The sequence below is a fragment of the Podarcis tiliguerta genome (genome assembly GCF_965153285.1).
Source record: "Podarcis tiliguerta genome assembly, chromosome: 1".
NCBI lineage: Eukaryota > Metazoa > Chordata > Lepidosauria > Squamata > Lacertidae > Podarcis > Podarcis tiliguerta.
Window position 1 is genome coordinate 14,769,909 of NC_139534.1, and position 16,491 is coordinate 14,786,399.

The 16,491-nt window shown below is 44.2% G+C and overlaps 1 protein-coding gene across 6 annotated transcripts in view; it reads left to right on the forward strand.

Annotated features, from left to right (window-relative positions):
* MYO1B (myosin IB) overlaps nucleotides 1–10,349 on the forward strand; it is a 140,860-nt gene extending 130,511 nt beyond the window's left edge. For all 6 annotated transcript variants that reach the window (XM_083406587.1, XM_083406583.1, XM_083406586.1 and 3 more), the window contains 4 exons: nucleotides 435–567; nucleotides 1,247–1,399; nucleotides 2,525–2,652; nucleotides 8,679–10,349. In XM_083406587.1, coding sequence (XP_083262713.1) covers nucleotides 435–567; nucleotides 1,247–1,399; nucleotides 2,525–2,652; nucleotides 8,679–8,802 — 538 coding nt within the window. In that variant the 3' untranslated portion in view covers nucleotides 8,803–10,349. The remainder of the gene's footprint in view (nucleotides 1–434; nucleotides 568–1,246; nucleotides 1,400–2,524; nucleotides 2,653–8,678) is intronic.
* The last annotated feature ends 6,142 nt before the right edge of the window (nucleotides 10,350–16,491 follow it).

Consider the following 16,491-nt stretch of genomic DNA (forward strand, 5'->3'; position numbering starts at 1 on the left):
TTCTCCCAGGCCTTTTGATAATTACTGGGTAATTACTGGATAATTAAACAGTCTATGGCCTTTTAAACTGGGGCTGGGGGTGTATTGTTTTTCTTTGTTACTGTGTTAGATATTTTTCTGTTTTTATATTCCAAGCTGCCCACTGATTCCCAAATGAAGGGCAGTATAGAAATTTCATTCACCGCCAGGCAAGTGGCTGTTTGCAAGCTTGACTAAAGGCATGCCAATCAGTGGCGTAGTGTGGGGGGTGCAGGGGGGGCTGGCCGCACCAGGCGCAACATTTGGGGGTTAGGGGGGCGCAAATCCACAGGTTAGGGGGCGCAAATCCACGGGTTAGGGGGCGCAAATTACTTGCCTTGCCCCGGGTGCTGACAACCCACGCTACGCCACTGATGCCATTTTGTGAGCTTTCTTCATCTCTTGTCTCCCTCCAGTGTTGGGCAGCCTTTCCAAGGGGCTTACCTCGAAATCAGCAAAAACCCCAAGTATAAGAAACTAAAAGATGCCGTGGAGGAAAAAATCATCATTGCTGAAGTAGTAAACAAAATCAACAGAGCAAATGGAAAGGTAAAAAAGAAAACAAAAAAAAAACCCTCTACGCAGTGAGATTCACTTTTTGTTCCCTTTGACTTATTTTACATAAGCTTATTACTGTGTGTCGCCAGTGCTGTGGGTCCTTAATTCTAGTTTGCCTTAATTTAGAATAGCTATTCCCAATGGTGACAGAATGTCCAAAGGCATAAGCATCAATGAGACTTGTGACTTATCCTGTCCCTAGTTAACTAGATCCTTATTCCCATTTCCGTAGCCATTTTTTAATTCATTTCCCCATTTCAAGAATTCAATGAATTTGGAAAGGGTGGCCCTTTCGCCACTGAACCAAAATGGCTGCTACATTTGTCACGTAGACTTGGTACAGTGGTACCTCGGGTTACATACGCTTCAGTGTACATACGCTTCAGGTTACAGACTCCGCTAACCCAGAAATATTACCTCAGGTGAAGAACTTTGCTTCAGGATGAGAACAGAAATCGTGCAGCAGCAGTGCAGTGGCAGCGGGAGGCCCCATTAGCTAAAGTGGTGCTTCAGGTTAAGAACAGTTTCAGGTTAAGAATAGACCCCCAGAACGAATTAAGTTCTTAACCCGAGGTACTACTGTACAAGCCAGACCTTGAAGTTGCATTGCTTCTTTAATAGCTACCCCTATGTATTAGCCCCGTGAATAATCCCTGTCGTTCTTCCTCAGTGCACTGCTAGGATTTTCTTGCTCACAAAAAACAACGTGCTGCTTGCCGATCAGAAATCAGGGCATATCAAATCAGAGGTTCCTCTAGGGGACGTCACTAAGGTGTCCATGAGCTCCCAGAATGATGGCTTCTTTGCTGTGCATCTCAAAGAGGTAGGTATGAAATCCTGTATAATATGAGCAAACGCTTTGTAATTCAAAACTCGTGATGGTAGTAAATCACAGCCTATACAGAATAAAATGGGAATTTTCTGCTATCCCGCTATCTGCACACTGTATGTGTAAATACATAATGTTTCCTTTGAACTGGCACCCTTAACTACGAGTTTACTATACTTTCAGCGCCTTCCCTATTCCCGCCCCTTTGAACAACATATAGCAACAATAACTTGTCCAGTGGTACATTCCTCTAAAGTTTCGTATGTACTATGTACAGTGGAACCTCTGTTTTCGAATGTAATCTGTTCCGGAAGTCCGTCCGACTTCTGAAATGTTCAAAAACCGAAAATCAAAGTGCTGTCAGCAAAGTGAATGGTGAAAATGGAAAGACGTTCTGCGAAAGCTGTTCAACTTCCGAGGCACGTTCAAAAACAGAAGCATTCACTTCCAGGTTTTCAGCGTTTGGCTTCCGAAATGTTCAGCAGTCGAAACGTTTGAAAACCGAGGTTCCACTGTAGTACATAATAAGTTTATCTGTGTATTATAAATTTTAAAATGCTGTCCAGAGGGATCCTTGTGTTGTGGGCAGAATAAAAGTATTTTCAGTCTCATTTGTAAAGGAAAAGAAGGCAAAGCATGTTTCACCAAAAATGTCCTTCCTTGAAGTGCCTTCTGTGCCGAGTAAGACGCATTCCAAATATTATTTAGCCAAACTTCAATTGGGATTTCAATAGATTGTTTCCAGTACTGGGCTGTACGGGTTAATTGGGCTGCTGATATCAGAAAAAAATGCTACGGGCTTATCCACACTTATCCTTTGCCCTATGCTTTGCAGGCGCAACTCCACATTTTAAAGCTCCTTGTCCAAGTGCTCTTTTTTCCGCTCACTTTCCCTGTGAAAACCTGCTCTCTAAAGCTGAAGCGCAGCAAACAGCAATTCAGGTGTTCCATGAATTGCTGTTTGCTCCAAATCAGCTGCAAAGAGCTGGTTTTCAGGAAAGCTCTGGGGCAGGAAAAAATAGCACTGGGAAACAGAGCTCTAAACCTGGGAGAAAGTACGGATAATCCTTGTTTGAATTCGATCGAATGATAACGTGCGAGTTTCCTTTTCTGTGCCAGGGATCTGGAGCAGCTGGGAAAGGGGACTTCCTGTTCAGCAGCGATCACCTGATTGAAATGGCCACGAAGCTTTACCGCACCACGCTCAGCCAAACCAAGCAGAAGCTCAACATTGAAATATCCGATGAGTATGTGCTGGCATTTGCCCACTTTAAACAGCTTCTGCCGGGAGAATTTGAAATGACTCTAAATGAAAAGATGGGAACTCATTTAATAATACGAAAACAAACTGAAGGTTAAAAATAGGAAGGCTGATGAGAAACAAACCACCAGGGAGAGACAGGGAAAGCATGGGTAGCAACAGCCTTGAAACTGTTTAGTGAGGGGGCCACCACAGAAGTGGCCACACTCTTCTCTCCATTTCCCCAACCTGCCTGACTAGTTGTAAGTCTGGGAAGCCAGTGTTAGGACTCCTCCCTAGACTAAGATAGTTTTCAAAAAGAACTTCATTTATCCCTTTACTGCCTTATCCAGCATTGCTCCCTAACAATATCTAAATCCTGCCCGCATGACATGGGTCAATGGCCCACCTGGTTGTATGATTTGGATCTTTGGGTCTCTCTCTGCCATTTGAGCAGGGACGCACATTTATGCTTTTATAACAGCCTTTTTAAGAGTTCTTTCTTAGCCCCAGCTTCATCTTGACAATTTGACTGGCACTTAGTAATGTGTGGAACATAATTGATTCCACTGCATGAGCAGTTTTCTTACTCTTCCTTTGAATAAGAGGCGATAAAATCAGAGTCCCCTAGTAATCTTGGTGTGTGTTCTTGTAAAACGGGGGTCTTCTGCATTCCATTACTTTCTCACCCGTTTATTGCTATAGAATTACTTGCTCGCAGGAGGGTCTGGAAGAAAGGGAGACTTGTGAATTTTCAGATGACTTATTTTTGGCGTAAGCTGAATTGTCAGCGCAGATGGTGTTTTTGGAGCCCTTTTTTTTGCAATAGGAGGGGGAAATGCATTTAACCTACTAGTAAACCATAATTGTCGATAGCCTTTGTTTCCAAAGGTGCCAGACTTGACCAAAATTAAATCTGTGTGTGCTTGGTAAATATTTAGCACACTGGATGAGTCTGCTTAAAGCAATTTCAATAACACTTACGTGATGTAACCCTGCAGGTCTGTTTCCTAATGATGCAAACAAGGCCAAACTATGGTAATCCCTAGTGTACAACTACTTGTGTTCGCATTTGTGTAGGTAGGGGGACTGCTAGTTCTACAAACCATCAAAAAGGAGGTATACAGGACTCTCAGGGAGCATGTGAGCTTATGGTCTTCAAACGCAATTATGGTTGTGCCTGTATGTTGCTCCTTTAGTCTAGCAATGACATATGTTTGTACAGTCGTACCTTGGTTTTCGAACAGCTTAGTTCTCAAACGTTTTGGCTGCCGAACGCTGCAAACCTGGAAGTGATTGTTCCAGTTTGCGAGCTGTTTTTGGAAGCTAAACATCCAATGAGGCTTCCACAGCTTCCGATTGACTGCACAAGCTTCCTGCAGCCAATCGGAAGCCGCACTTTGGTTTCCGAACGTTTTGGAAGTCAAACGGACTTCCGAAACGGATTCCGTTCAACTTCCAAGGTACAAAAGAAACTGAGGAGCAGTTCTTAACACCTTTAATTAGGACTACTGCTCTGCCCCTAGAAACTGCATGAAAGGCGATGGTGCATTGGAGCTCAGAATATTAGTTGTGAGGCACTGCAGCTCAGGGACAGACCATGTGCTTTTGCTTGCAGAATGTCCCGGGTCCAATCCCCAGGATCTCTGGGTAGGGCTGGGAAATATTCCTACCATGATTCCCTGGAGAACTTAGCGTAGGCAATACTGAAGTGAACAGACCAATGTTTCGACTTTGTGTAAGGCAGTTTTTATGAGCTGGGGACCATCAGCCACCAACAGATGAGGAAGGTGAATTAGGTTTCTCTACATTGGCTTACAGCAACGTAACAACTTCCACCATCCCTAGCTACCAGGACCAGTGGTCAAGGATAATTGGAACTGTACAGTCGTACCTTGGTTGTTGAATGTCTTGGTTGTCGAACGTTTTGGCTCCCGAACGCCGCCAACCTGGAAGTAAGTGTTCCGGTTTGCAAACGTTCTTTGGAAGCCGAACATCCGTCGTGGCTTTCGATTGCCTGCAGGAAGTTCCTGCAGGCAGTCGGAAGCCGCGCCTTGGTTTTCAAACATTTTCGGAAGTCGAACGGACGACCAAGGTACGACTGTATTCCGAAAACAACCAGAGACCCAAGTTTTGGAAACCACTGGCTTAGAGCAATTGTTGCCCTTCTTCTAGGCATCTTTATTTGTTGTGGTCCTTTCCTTGCAGCCTTTCAGAAGATGGAGCATGATGAAAATATGCATAAACATTGCTCGCTAGGACTTTATGTAGTTAACTGGTGTTTGGGACAGGATTGGTGTAACCCTGATGACCATTAGCCACAGTTTTCCAGTCGCTGGCTGACGTGCCATTTATGTATTTATTCAATCAGTTATTCCTCTTCTGCCTTTCACGACTGTAATCCGTCTAAAGTGGATTACATGTTACAGTGCATTTTTTAAAAAAATAAGTTTTAAAGATGTGATTTAGTTGAGGGAGAGAGAGAGAGAAAGAGATGCGATCCATCACCAATGATGGATGGAGCACTGCACTGTAAATGGCTGGCCACGTTTGCCATAAGGTTTTAGGGGAAGGGAGTGAGTGGATGGGAGTTCTGACTAATGGCTCATCAGGGACTCCCAACTGGGTAGGTGGAAAGATGTACTCCGTAGAAGCTCTGAAAAGATCAGGCTCCTTCGTCCCAGGAGCTCTGCAGTTAGTTTGATTTGTGGCTTCTGGTTTAAGGCAAAAATCCTTTTGAAGTGTGCTAAATCCCTGTTGGAAACCTCGCTTAAGATAAAATGCTGGAAAGAGAGACTGCCTCTTCTAAAAGGTGGCGTGCTTTCCTGCTTTGTTACCAATGGGATCTGTCAGTGCTAAATGGTGCTATGATGTTTATCTTTATTGTTTCTGGAGCTGCTGTACTGAATGTGGAGGAGGGGAATATTCAGTAACACTTAAACTAATGGTTTGCAAGCTACTGGGAATTTAGCCTAGCCATTTGGACGTAGGAAAGCCAATAGATGGGGGAGGGTGTCCAAGAATTCAGTTACACAACTTGGACAGGGCTGAGTAGGAAATAACATGGTCACTGTGAAAAGCTGAATAATATGAAAATGAGGGGTTTTAGATATTAAATGGATTCAGATAAGCCCTAAATTATCATACAGCAGATATGTGGGAGCCAGGGCCCAGATGTAGCCAGTTCTACCCTACCCGACCAAGATGTTTCTTAGAAGCTCGATTTTACCTTATTATTTTTAACAAAGTCTTTCCAATGGCTGAGCGAACCCTCCAAATGTCATTGTGCAGTTTGCCTTGAAGAGCATCCCTTATATGCAACAAGGATGTATCAGCATGTTGTTTGAAAAGCAAGGCACCGCCTACCCAAAGTTAAACTGTTGATTTCAACTGGAGAGGGTTACATGCCTTTCTTCCTCGTTGCAGTAAATGGGGTCTAAAAAGTGATTAATTTTGGCTGAATTGTGTCCATGGTGGTTACTTTTGTAGGCAGGGCCTGGTGTGTCGAGCAAAGAACCATTCAGTCTTATCAGCAGCAAGGGAGAGGGATATTCTGATGGGAGCAGCTAGAAGGGAGGAGGGTTGAAATGGGTAGGAAGAAGGGACCAGGCTTTGGAAATTACATTGGAGCTACATGGGACGCAGGTGGCGCTGTGGGTTAAACCACAGAGCGTAGGGCTTGCCGATGAGAAAGTTGGTGGTTCGAATCCCCACGATGGGGTGAGCTCCCATTGCTCGGTCCCAGCTCCTGCCAACCTAGCAGTTCGAAAGCACGTCAATGTGCAAGTAGATAAATAGGTACCGCTCCGACGGAAAGGTAAACGGCGTTTCCGTGCACTGCTCTGGTTCGCCAGAAGCGGCTTAGTCATGCTGGCCACACGACCCGGAAGCTGTACGCCGGCTCCCTCGGCCAATAAAGCGAGATGAGCGCCGCAACCCCAGAGTCGGTCATGACTGGACCTAATGGTCAGGGGTCCCTTTACCTTTACCTTACATGGAAATAGTAAGCATATACGTAGGAATACTTACAGTGGTGCCCCGCAAGACGAATGCCTCGCAAGACGGAAAACCCGCTAGACGAAAGGGTTTTCCATTTTGGAGGTGCTTCGCAAGACGACAATGTCTTGCGATTCCTGGGGGGTTTTTTTTCGCTCCCCACCCCCTTTTTCTAAGGCTCTAAACTGCTTAATAGCCTTTTAGCAGCTGATCCGCTAATCCCTTAAGCCTTTAATAGCCGCTAAACCGCTAATAGCACTAATCCGCTAATGGGCTTGCTTCGCAAGACGAAAAAACCGCTAGACGAAGAGACTCACGGAACGGATTCTTTTCGTCTTGCGAGGCACCACTGTATTTTATGGATCTCTGTGGGTGGTTAGACACATGTGGAAGCAGGAACAGTGATTCAAATCGTTAGCCAACATTGTGCCCTCCATATATTGTTGGATTCCAGCTCCCCTCAGCCCCAGCCAGCATGGCCAATAGTCAGGGAAGTTGCAAGTTGTAGTCCAACAACATTTGAAAGGTACCACATTGACTATCCTTGGGTGAAAGAATCTGTTGAGGGCCGGGGGTGGGGGCTGTTTCTGAATTGAGGGATTTGGTAAGAGTAGTTCACAAACAGGACCAGGTTAGGTATAGTACCCCTTAGAGTACACCTCATAGGAAAAGGGGCCCGTTTGTGGAAAATGTGGGCTTTTCAACTTCGTTTACTAACTCTGCCACCCTCCAAAAAGGTTTCTTCTTATTTGTCAGAATTGCTTTGTCTTGACTTTAGAGCAGGGGTCAGCAAACTTTTTCAGCAGGGGGCCGGTCCACTGTCCCTCAGACCTTGTGGGAGGCCGGACTATATTTTGAAAAAGAAATGAATGAATTCCTATGCCCCCCAAATAACCCAGAGATGCATTTTAAATAAAAGCACACAGTCTACTCATGTAAAAACACGCTGATTCCCAGACCGTCCGTGGGCCGGATTTAGAACGCGATTGGGCCAGATCCGGCCCCTGGGCCTTAGTTTGCCTACCCATGCTTTAGAGGATTAAAAAAGAAAGACATCACAGAATATATTAGCTAGCAAAGATTTCATGACTTGAGAATAGAGAGCAGTCAGTTTGCAGTGAGCATTTAAGACTTTGCTTTCTTCTGTCTTATGCAGAAGGAGGATGAATGAGCCTTTTGGTGTCTTCCTTGTTCCATGAGACCCACCAGGCGGGGCTGGTGGAATGTGTCCCATTTTGACTCCATTATTTCCTCGCGTCAAGTGTGGCGGGGAATAAATATATCTGTACTCAATGTGCTGGAGGCTGGGATACAGCTGAAAAACATTTTGCGATTGTTTCAGCCGGCTGTATAATTTCCGGCACACCATATTGAGCCAATCTTGAACGTAAAGCCAAATTGTGACATTTTGTATTTATTCCAGTGTCTGCATTTTGATTTTATTTTTGTAAAAGCACGCTAAGTGCTGAAGGGCAACACAGTAAGTGTGCTAGCCACTTTCCTTTCTCTGTATGATTCTGTCTGCTCTCTACTCCGTGCTCTGGCAACTTTCCAGATTGGATTATTGCAACACACTCTACGTGGGGCTGCCCTTGTAGATGATTTGGAAACTTCAGATGGTCCAAAACAACTCTCAAAATATGAAGATATCTTTTATCAAATAGCAGCCCTAGTATTTGCTTTTTAAAAGTTACTTGGCCCAATACCTGAGATAGAAAACCTGGACAGGAAGGGGAAGTAGATTTGCAGTGAGTTACTGGGTAGGAATATCCAACACTGGCCATATTCAGGTCCATTGATTTTAGCATGTCTTCTAAAACATGAGATAATCACCTTCTATTTTATTGCTAAAAATAGAATAGAATAAAATAGAAGGTGATTAAGGTGAGATAATCACCTTCTATTTTATTGCTAATATTATTGCTAATATAAAGAGGGCTTGTGATGTGCTTACGCTTCTTTGCTTTCTCCTTGCTGCTGCAGCCAGCTGGGACGAACGCCATACCAATCTGAAACCTGTGTTTTTGCACTTCCTAGGTTCCTCGTTCAGTTCAGACAAGACAAAGTGTGCGTCAAGTTTGTGCGGGGCAACCAGAAGAACGGCAACGTGCCCACTTGCAAGCGAAAAAACAACCGGCTTCTCGAAGTTGCTGTACCTTAATTTATGCACACACTCTCCCTACAATTCTCCGTAATGGTGCAATTTTACTCATTTGGCAGGGGGGTGGGTTGGGATTTGAGGGAGGGGCAGTCCGCTAAAAGATGCGACTAACTTATTGACCACCCCCCCTTTTTTTTAGTTGTTACAGCTTTTGGTTGATTTTTATATACAGGCTTTGTGTGCTGACAGCATATTATAAACAGAAGAATGCCTTGTCGCATATAATTTCTGTGGTCATTCCTTACTTTTTAACACCGCATATCGTAAACCCCGTATGCTTTCATGGCCCATTCCTCATATTTATTCTTTAGAGCAGAATCCTTCGCCGCAGGCTATATAGACCCATTACCTCCCAACCCTATTCTGTGGCAGAGCTCAGTCCAAAGGGTTAATCATAAACCAGGGCTGGAGAGTCTGGCAAAATTCTGGGGCTGCTACAGCTACCTTGTTAATTGCAAACAGCACAAAGCACCAAGTAATTTGATCTTTAATGGAATATGTGGGGCAGGAAACCCTAATTCTGCAAAGCAGAAGGAATGTACGACTGCATATGTAGCAGCTGCATATGGTTTTTTGTTTTGTTTTATTTACAGTGCGGTTGGGGGAAAACCTTGCATTCTGCTTCAGACTTTTTAATTGTCAGCTTTTAATGACTTTGTAAGACTAGGAAGCAGAAATGAGTCCATTAAAGAGGCAAGAAGTGCGTTAAACGGTTAACAATAGCCACACAACAGCGCAAGGCATCTCTTTTGTTCTCTATGGGGTCTCCCACCCCTCTTTAAAACGACCCTTCAATGTTTAAAACTCCTTAAAAAGCAGTTGTTTGCATGGGGAAACGAGAGGGCAAGGTATTTTACACTACGTGTCAAATGAAGGGATAGAGGAATTTTCTCTCTCTCCCCCAGATGTTGGCATGCGTGCTGTACAATGTGCAATAAAGCATTCATACAACTTGTGAAAATTATTTATAATAACTTCTGTGGGTAATAAAAGAGGAGAGATCCTGCGCATTTGTTGTGAGGACTTAAGTTAGGCTAGTTCTATCTTAATGTTGACGTTATCACTTTGGAAGAAGGGGAAATCATTTCGGTGGGGAGGTATGATGTACATAAATTTGATATTAATGATAAATAATTGTTTTAATTCTGTGCTGTTTGGTACTCTTGTGATAACCATATTTTTGTATTTCAACCAGTTTTATATAAGTTTTGTGTGCCTGATGTGTAATGTGTGCACAGAAACACTTTACAATCAAGAACTGCATTCTAAACTTCCTGAATGGAGATTGCAGCTTAAAGCCTTGTATAAACCAGGAGAATTAGCGGAACGCATTGATTTATGGAGTATCGTTTTTCAGTGTTTAGACAGAAGTTAGCTAAAAGATTGTTGAATGTGACTGTTTGACTTGTTGATGTAAGGATGGTTTTAGATCTATTGTATTCTCAGACTGATGCAAGAACTTGCCGTCAAGGAAAGGTTTCTGCACAATATGTGCAATGCAAAAAACAAACAAACCCAAGTATAAATAAAGAGGAGCTTTCAAGCAATGGATCGTCATGTTTGGCATTGGGTTATTTATCAGCCATCAAATACGTGGGTTCTTTTAAGAGTGCAGAGCAGAAGAATTAACGACAGCAGATCTATTGATAATACAGTGGTGCCTCACAAGACGAAAAGAATCTGTTCCGCGAGTCTCTTCGTCTTGCGGTTTTTTTCGTCTTGCGAAGCAAGCCCATTAGCGGATTAGCGCTATTAGCGCAGCGCTATTAGCGGTTTAGCGGCTATTAGCGGCTATTAAAGGCTTAAGGGATTAGCGGATTAGCTGCTAAAAGGCTATTAGCGGCTATTAAAGGCTTAAGGGATCAGCGGATTAGCTGCTAAAAGGCTATTAGCGGCTTAGATCAGCTGTTAAGCGGCTTAGGGGCTTGGGAAAAAGGCTGGGAGGGGGAAAAAAACCCCAGGAATCGCAAGGCATTTTCGTCTTGCGAAGCAAGCCCATAGCAAATTTGTCCTGCGAAGCACCTCCAAAACGGAAAACCCTTTCGTCTAGCGGGTTTTCCGTCTTGCGAGGCATTTGTCTTGCGGGGCACCACTGTATAGATCCCCCCCGATGCATTTCTTAAATAGAAATCTTCCTGCATCTGTATTTCCATCCCATTTGATCTTTGCTGAAGTGGCTTCAGAAGAGCTTTTAACCACTGCTTCATATTAAATGCAGAAAACCCAAACTTACACAGCTCATATTCAATAGTAGCTTCACCATCTGAACTAAGAGGATTCTTCCAATATATGGAGCTGAATGCGATCCCAACATCTCTCCATATTTGTGTGGCCATGGAACCTAATGATGCTATTCAGATGAAGAGGCAGGAGACCACACAGGTTGGTTTCTCCGTGGCTGGGGTCAGCAGGAAACAGGCCTAGCTCCCAGCCCAAGAGTGCCCCCAAAATGAACCCCTTTATCCCCATATACCATATTTTTCGCACCATAGCACTCACTTTTTTCCTCCTAGAAAGTAAGGGGAAATGTCTGTGTGTGTTATGGAGCGAATGCCTATGGATGTCGGGGGGATCTGCTGCAGTCGTGAGCAGAGGATCCATGGTTCCCCTTCCTTCCCTCCTCCGTGGCTCGCTTTGAAACAGCAAAGCGGGAGAAGAGCCGCTGAGTGAGGAGGAGAGAGGGCCTGCTTGCTTTAAAAGAGCAGGCGGGAGAGGAGAGGAGAGGAGAACTGTCCGGTTGGCTCCTTTAAAGCAAGCAGGCTCTCTGTCCCTCTCTCCTCCCCACTCGCTAAATAACAGCAAAGATTTTTCAAGCAGGCTCTCTGTCTCTCTCTCTCTCCTCCCCACTCGCTAAATAGCAGCAAAGATTTTTTCAAGCAGGCTCTCTGTCTCTCTCTCCTCCGCACTCGCTAAATAGCAGCAAAGTTTTTCGCAAGCAGGCTCTCTGTCTCTCTCTCCTCCCCACTCCTCTTATAAGAGCCTTCTCCTCTTATACCCCTCTTCTGCATTATTAACAGCATCCTTCTCCACCCACCCCACGCGTGTCCCTTGTCCCTTGAGTGCTTTTCCTTTCCTCCCCACTTAAAACCTGGTTACAAAGCACGGATCCACATGGATCCTCAGGATTTTGGGTCACCCCAAATTCACCATCAGATCACATAGCATGTCCATGGCTACAGCTTGCACCAAAAAAATCACGCACCCACTGTTGCCTGGGGCCGCAGTGGTGCAAAAACGTGGTTACATAGCACAGATCCACATGGATCCTCAGGATTTTTGCATTGGCCTACTCCAAACTCACTGTCGGATCACATGTCTGTGGCCACAGCATGAACCACAAAAATCATACATCCACTGTTTCGTTTAGAATATGTTTTTTCTTGTTTTCCTCCTCTAAAAACTATGTCCGTGTTATGGTTGGGAGCGTGTTATAGAGTGAAAAATACGGTAAGTGGGTGGGCGGGTATGATTAATTCATGTGGGAAAAGTAAAACACCATTGGTATTTAGGGGATCTGACTACTAGGGCTAGGCGATATATCAATATATTGTCCAAAACCAGTCCATATCATGATAATTGGTTTCATCGTTTTGGACCTGGCAATATATTGCAAGTCATGGGCGTGTGTGTTTTACGCAAAAATCACTATGTAGAGAAAACCGTTAAGCCAGCCAATGCCCGAACAGAGCTCCATTCTCATTTCAGACATATTGATATATTGTGATGTTCAGCTGGCGATATATATTTCAATGTTGAAAACCGGATATTGCCCTGCTGTAGCTGCTACAGTGAGGACAACATTTGACCTGCTGCCTCCACCACCACAGATAAAGAGCTGGCATGGAGATGGAGAGCAGTATCTCCCTGCCGGAAGCAAACAGATGTCATTTGGCCCTCATGGAAAAGAGCAGGATGCAAGCTACAAGAACACTGCAGGGGGGACATTTTGCAGACCGTGTTAAAAAAACAAAATGAAAACCAGACCCAGTGGTTTTCTCTCTGGAAGAAGAAACCTAAAATGAGATAGAGGAGTATCCTTTCTTCTACTTCCATTTCCTCTCTATGTTTTTAATAATCCTGTCTTTAGTGGGAAAGTCTAGCCATCCTTATTAAGAGACCTGCCCAAGTCCCTTAGAGAGGCATTGTCTCTTTACAAGATGCTTCCTGTGCAGAACCCGTGAGGACCAGTGGATAATCCGTGGAGTTTGCAGGCTTCATCTCTCTGCTGCTTCTCGCATCTGTTTTAAGCCTCTGGGCGTGGAATGTTAAGGGCTGGGTAAGAGAATGGACCACTGGGGAATTTCACAGCCCACTCTCATCATACCCTCCCTTATATTTTAACATGGCAAGAAAGGCTACAGCTACACGGCTCTTTGCTCACTGACCTCAGCTACCCTCTGTGACTCGGTTGGGAAAAGTCAGCGGAGGGCTGTTTCTGGCTGTCACCAAGGTGGATTTTGCAGATCAGCCCACCGGTTAGGGCCAAAAGCTTTCTTTTGATGTGGCTTTTGCTGCAGTGCACTCTCCGACGTGATGAGCATAGGGGAATTTGGCAGAAGGAAAACATGGCTCCACAGAGGGAGATTGTACTTTATGCGCTCCTTCATTCCCCCACCTCGGCCGAAATTGGTGGATGAAATGTGGGGTGTGTGCAGTTTTTGCATTGATCGTGAAACTCAGGAGTGGTAAAGTTTGGAATCTTAATTCTTAAAGATTCAAGTGTTGCTCTGTCCTTCTCCCATCTGAATCTCGTTAAGCACGTGTCATTTTTCTTCTGTTTTTAATTTACCATTTCCATCCCTATGAGCTGGGCTTAAGATCCACATTTCCGTCCTTATCGACAATCCAACTGCTGATGAGACGTGCAAAACCTTAGAATTTAGTGCAGATAGTGCAATATCTGTGCGCTTTGTGCTCCCCCCCTTTTTTTTGAGGGAGGGTGCAACACAGAGCTCAGGCTTGGCATTCTGGAAGACATGGCTAAGGTCATGCATACACTCTGTGCTAGAAAAAGAGGTGCTGGAACTCGCCACGAAACTTCTCCCTTGTTCTCTTAGCATGGCAATGGCGTCTACCTGAGAGGTGCCGGAGCTGAGCTCTGGCTGAAAAAAAAGCCCTGCGTACGTTAACTGTCTGTCACACAGCTTCTATTTTGCTTGATGAAGTAACATGAGATAAATGTTTTCCTGTGGAAAGGACCAGTGAGCGTTAGATTCAGATGTTGTCTAGGAAGTTCTCCTGGAGCAGCAACATGGGTCAGGAATGGCTTTGCCCAACTTAGGCTGATGCACCAGTTGCAGTCATTCCTTATGATGATAAAGTAACACACACCTGAGGTTGGATTACTGCAATGCAGACCCCAGAGGGATGCAGTACTGACCTTTGAGGGGCACAGTTTTGTACAGATTAGTTTTGGTTATATCTTATACATTTCTGAGATTTTGACTAATTTTACCATTTTGGAAGTAATTAGAATTGTTTTTATGTGTACAGTGGTACCTTGGGTTACATACGCTTCAGGTTACAGACTCCGCTAACCCAGAAATAGTACCTTGGGTTAAGAACTTCGCTTCAGGAGGAGAACAGAAATCGTGCTCCGGCGGCGCGGCAGCAGCAGCAGCGGGAGGCCCCATTAGCTAAAGTGGTGCTTCAGGTTAAGAACAGTTTCAGGTTAAGAACGGACCTCCGGAACGAATTAAGTACTTAGAGGTACCACTGTATATGAAATAGATAGACCATAGAGTTGATTGGAGGTTACATAATATAAGAAGTAAAAATGCATTTAATTTTAAATATCACAATCACACCTTTATCTTATTGGAAAATGTTTTCATGGTTCTAGTGAGCTATGGTTGATGAAAGGGGTGGGAGGGAGGGGGTTGAGACGACCTTCCGGAACTCAGTACTGCAAACAAAAGGCAGGAAAAGCTAAAGAGCAAGCAAAGCAAGAGAAATTCTTCCTGAAATACCGTTGTACCCAGAAAGCAATGGGAAGAACAGGAATTGCTGAAATTAGCTCTTAGGAAGCTGTGGTGCTCCTACTGCAAATGATATAAACTCTAAAGCAGAAGTTTAATCTGAACCTTGTTTGTCTATGTTCCAACTGCCAATGTGCTTTGTTTGTTTGATCCTGCAGTTTTTAATGAAAATATTTGATCTTCATGTGTCTCTTGCCCAAGAGGCCTGGAGGGTGGAAATACGAGAACAGGCCTTTTCTGCGGTGGCCCCCCATTTGTGGAATGCTCTCCCCAGGGAGGTCCGCCTGGTGCTTTCATTATATACCTTTATGTGCCAGGCAAAAACATTTCTCTGTAACGAGGCCTTGGGCCGATTGACATCCAACACCCTTTAAAAATGTTTGGGAAGGGGGCAAGTCATTGGATTGTGATTTTATATTGTGAACTGCCCGAGACCCGTAAGTATAGGGCAGTAAACAAATTTAATTAATAACAAAAATAATGATGATTATTTGAATTGCCATAAGCTACATTGAGCGATGCGCAGCATTAGAAAGGCGGGGCAGAAATGAAAAAGTAGGATGTTGACATGATGCCACAATCTGCTGTTTTTCACCAACACTGAAAGGTGTTCCTGGCGATTCATTAGTCCAGCATGAAAAATAAAACAGTTTCGTGATCCTACAGCACAGCAGAAAAGTCATTTGTCATGTTGGGCGAAACTAGTAAATGGAACAGGAATGGAGAGCGGGAGAGGTAGAATAAAAACCATTGCATCTTAGAGAATTGTTTGGAGATGTCGTTAGATGTTGTGTTTTTCCAGCCTCTTCTTGGGCGAGAGAGACTGTAGTAGCACGTAGTAGATAGCTGCAGCTGGGGCATAGCAAAGAGGCACATACATGCTGCTTTCTAGGGATTTACAGATTGTATGCTTATATTCTGGCATGCTGTTTCCAGCTCAAACATTCTGCATCCTGTCATTGGGGAAATTATATGCAATATCCTCAAATGGGACAAAACCCCATTTTTTCATGCAGGGGGAGGAGGAGGGTTTCCTTCTTTCCTTCTCCCCCGCAAAAGCAATTTTGCCTACTTCCAACAGCTTTTTACATGTAGAGAACGAACGTGAATAGATGCATACGCAGAAGCAAGAAAGGGTCGCCCCATTGCTCTGCATCTTTTGGAATCATGTTCCCTTGCTCCAGATGTTCTGCATCACAAGTAGAGAAATGTTTGGCATTGGATTTTTGTTTGAAACTGATTGTTGATAGTCTCCCGAGACAGCCTGTGACAAACTGTATAATAAAAATGTTAAAAATAGTGCGGCCATTCCCTGGTAAAGCAAAAGTTCCCACAATTCAGTGTGCTGGGAAAGTTGCTGAACTTTCCTTTGACAGAATGTGCTGGTCCTCTGCTTTTACAACTTTCCACTGATCCCCAGTTCCTTGTTTACATGCAGTTCTCTTCCTGCCTTCTCCAAGTAATAGTTGGTTCCGACTCCTCCAAAAACAATGGAGGAATATCCTAAGAAACTTCTAAGAAAAGCACTTGATACAACTGCAGATGGAGAAATATTTCATGAGCAATGCTTGACTGGAGGCAAAGATTATAGCATACCCTCCAACATGAAAATAGAGAAGTCAACAACAACAACAACAACAACAACAACAACAACAATAATAATACCCCACCCATCTGACCGGGTTGCTTCCAAAAACCTTCCCTATACAGG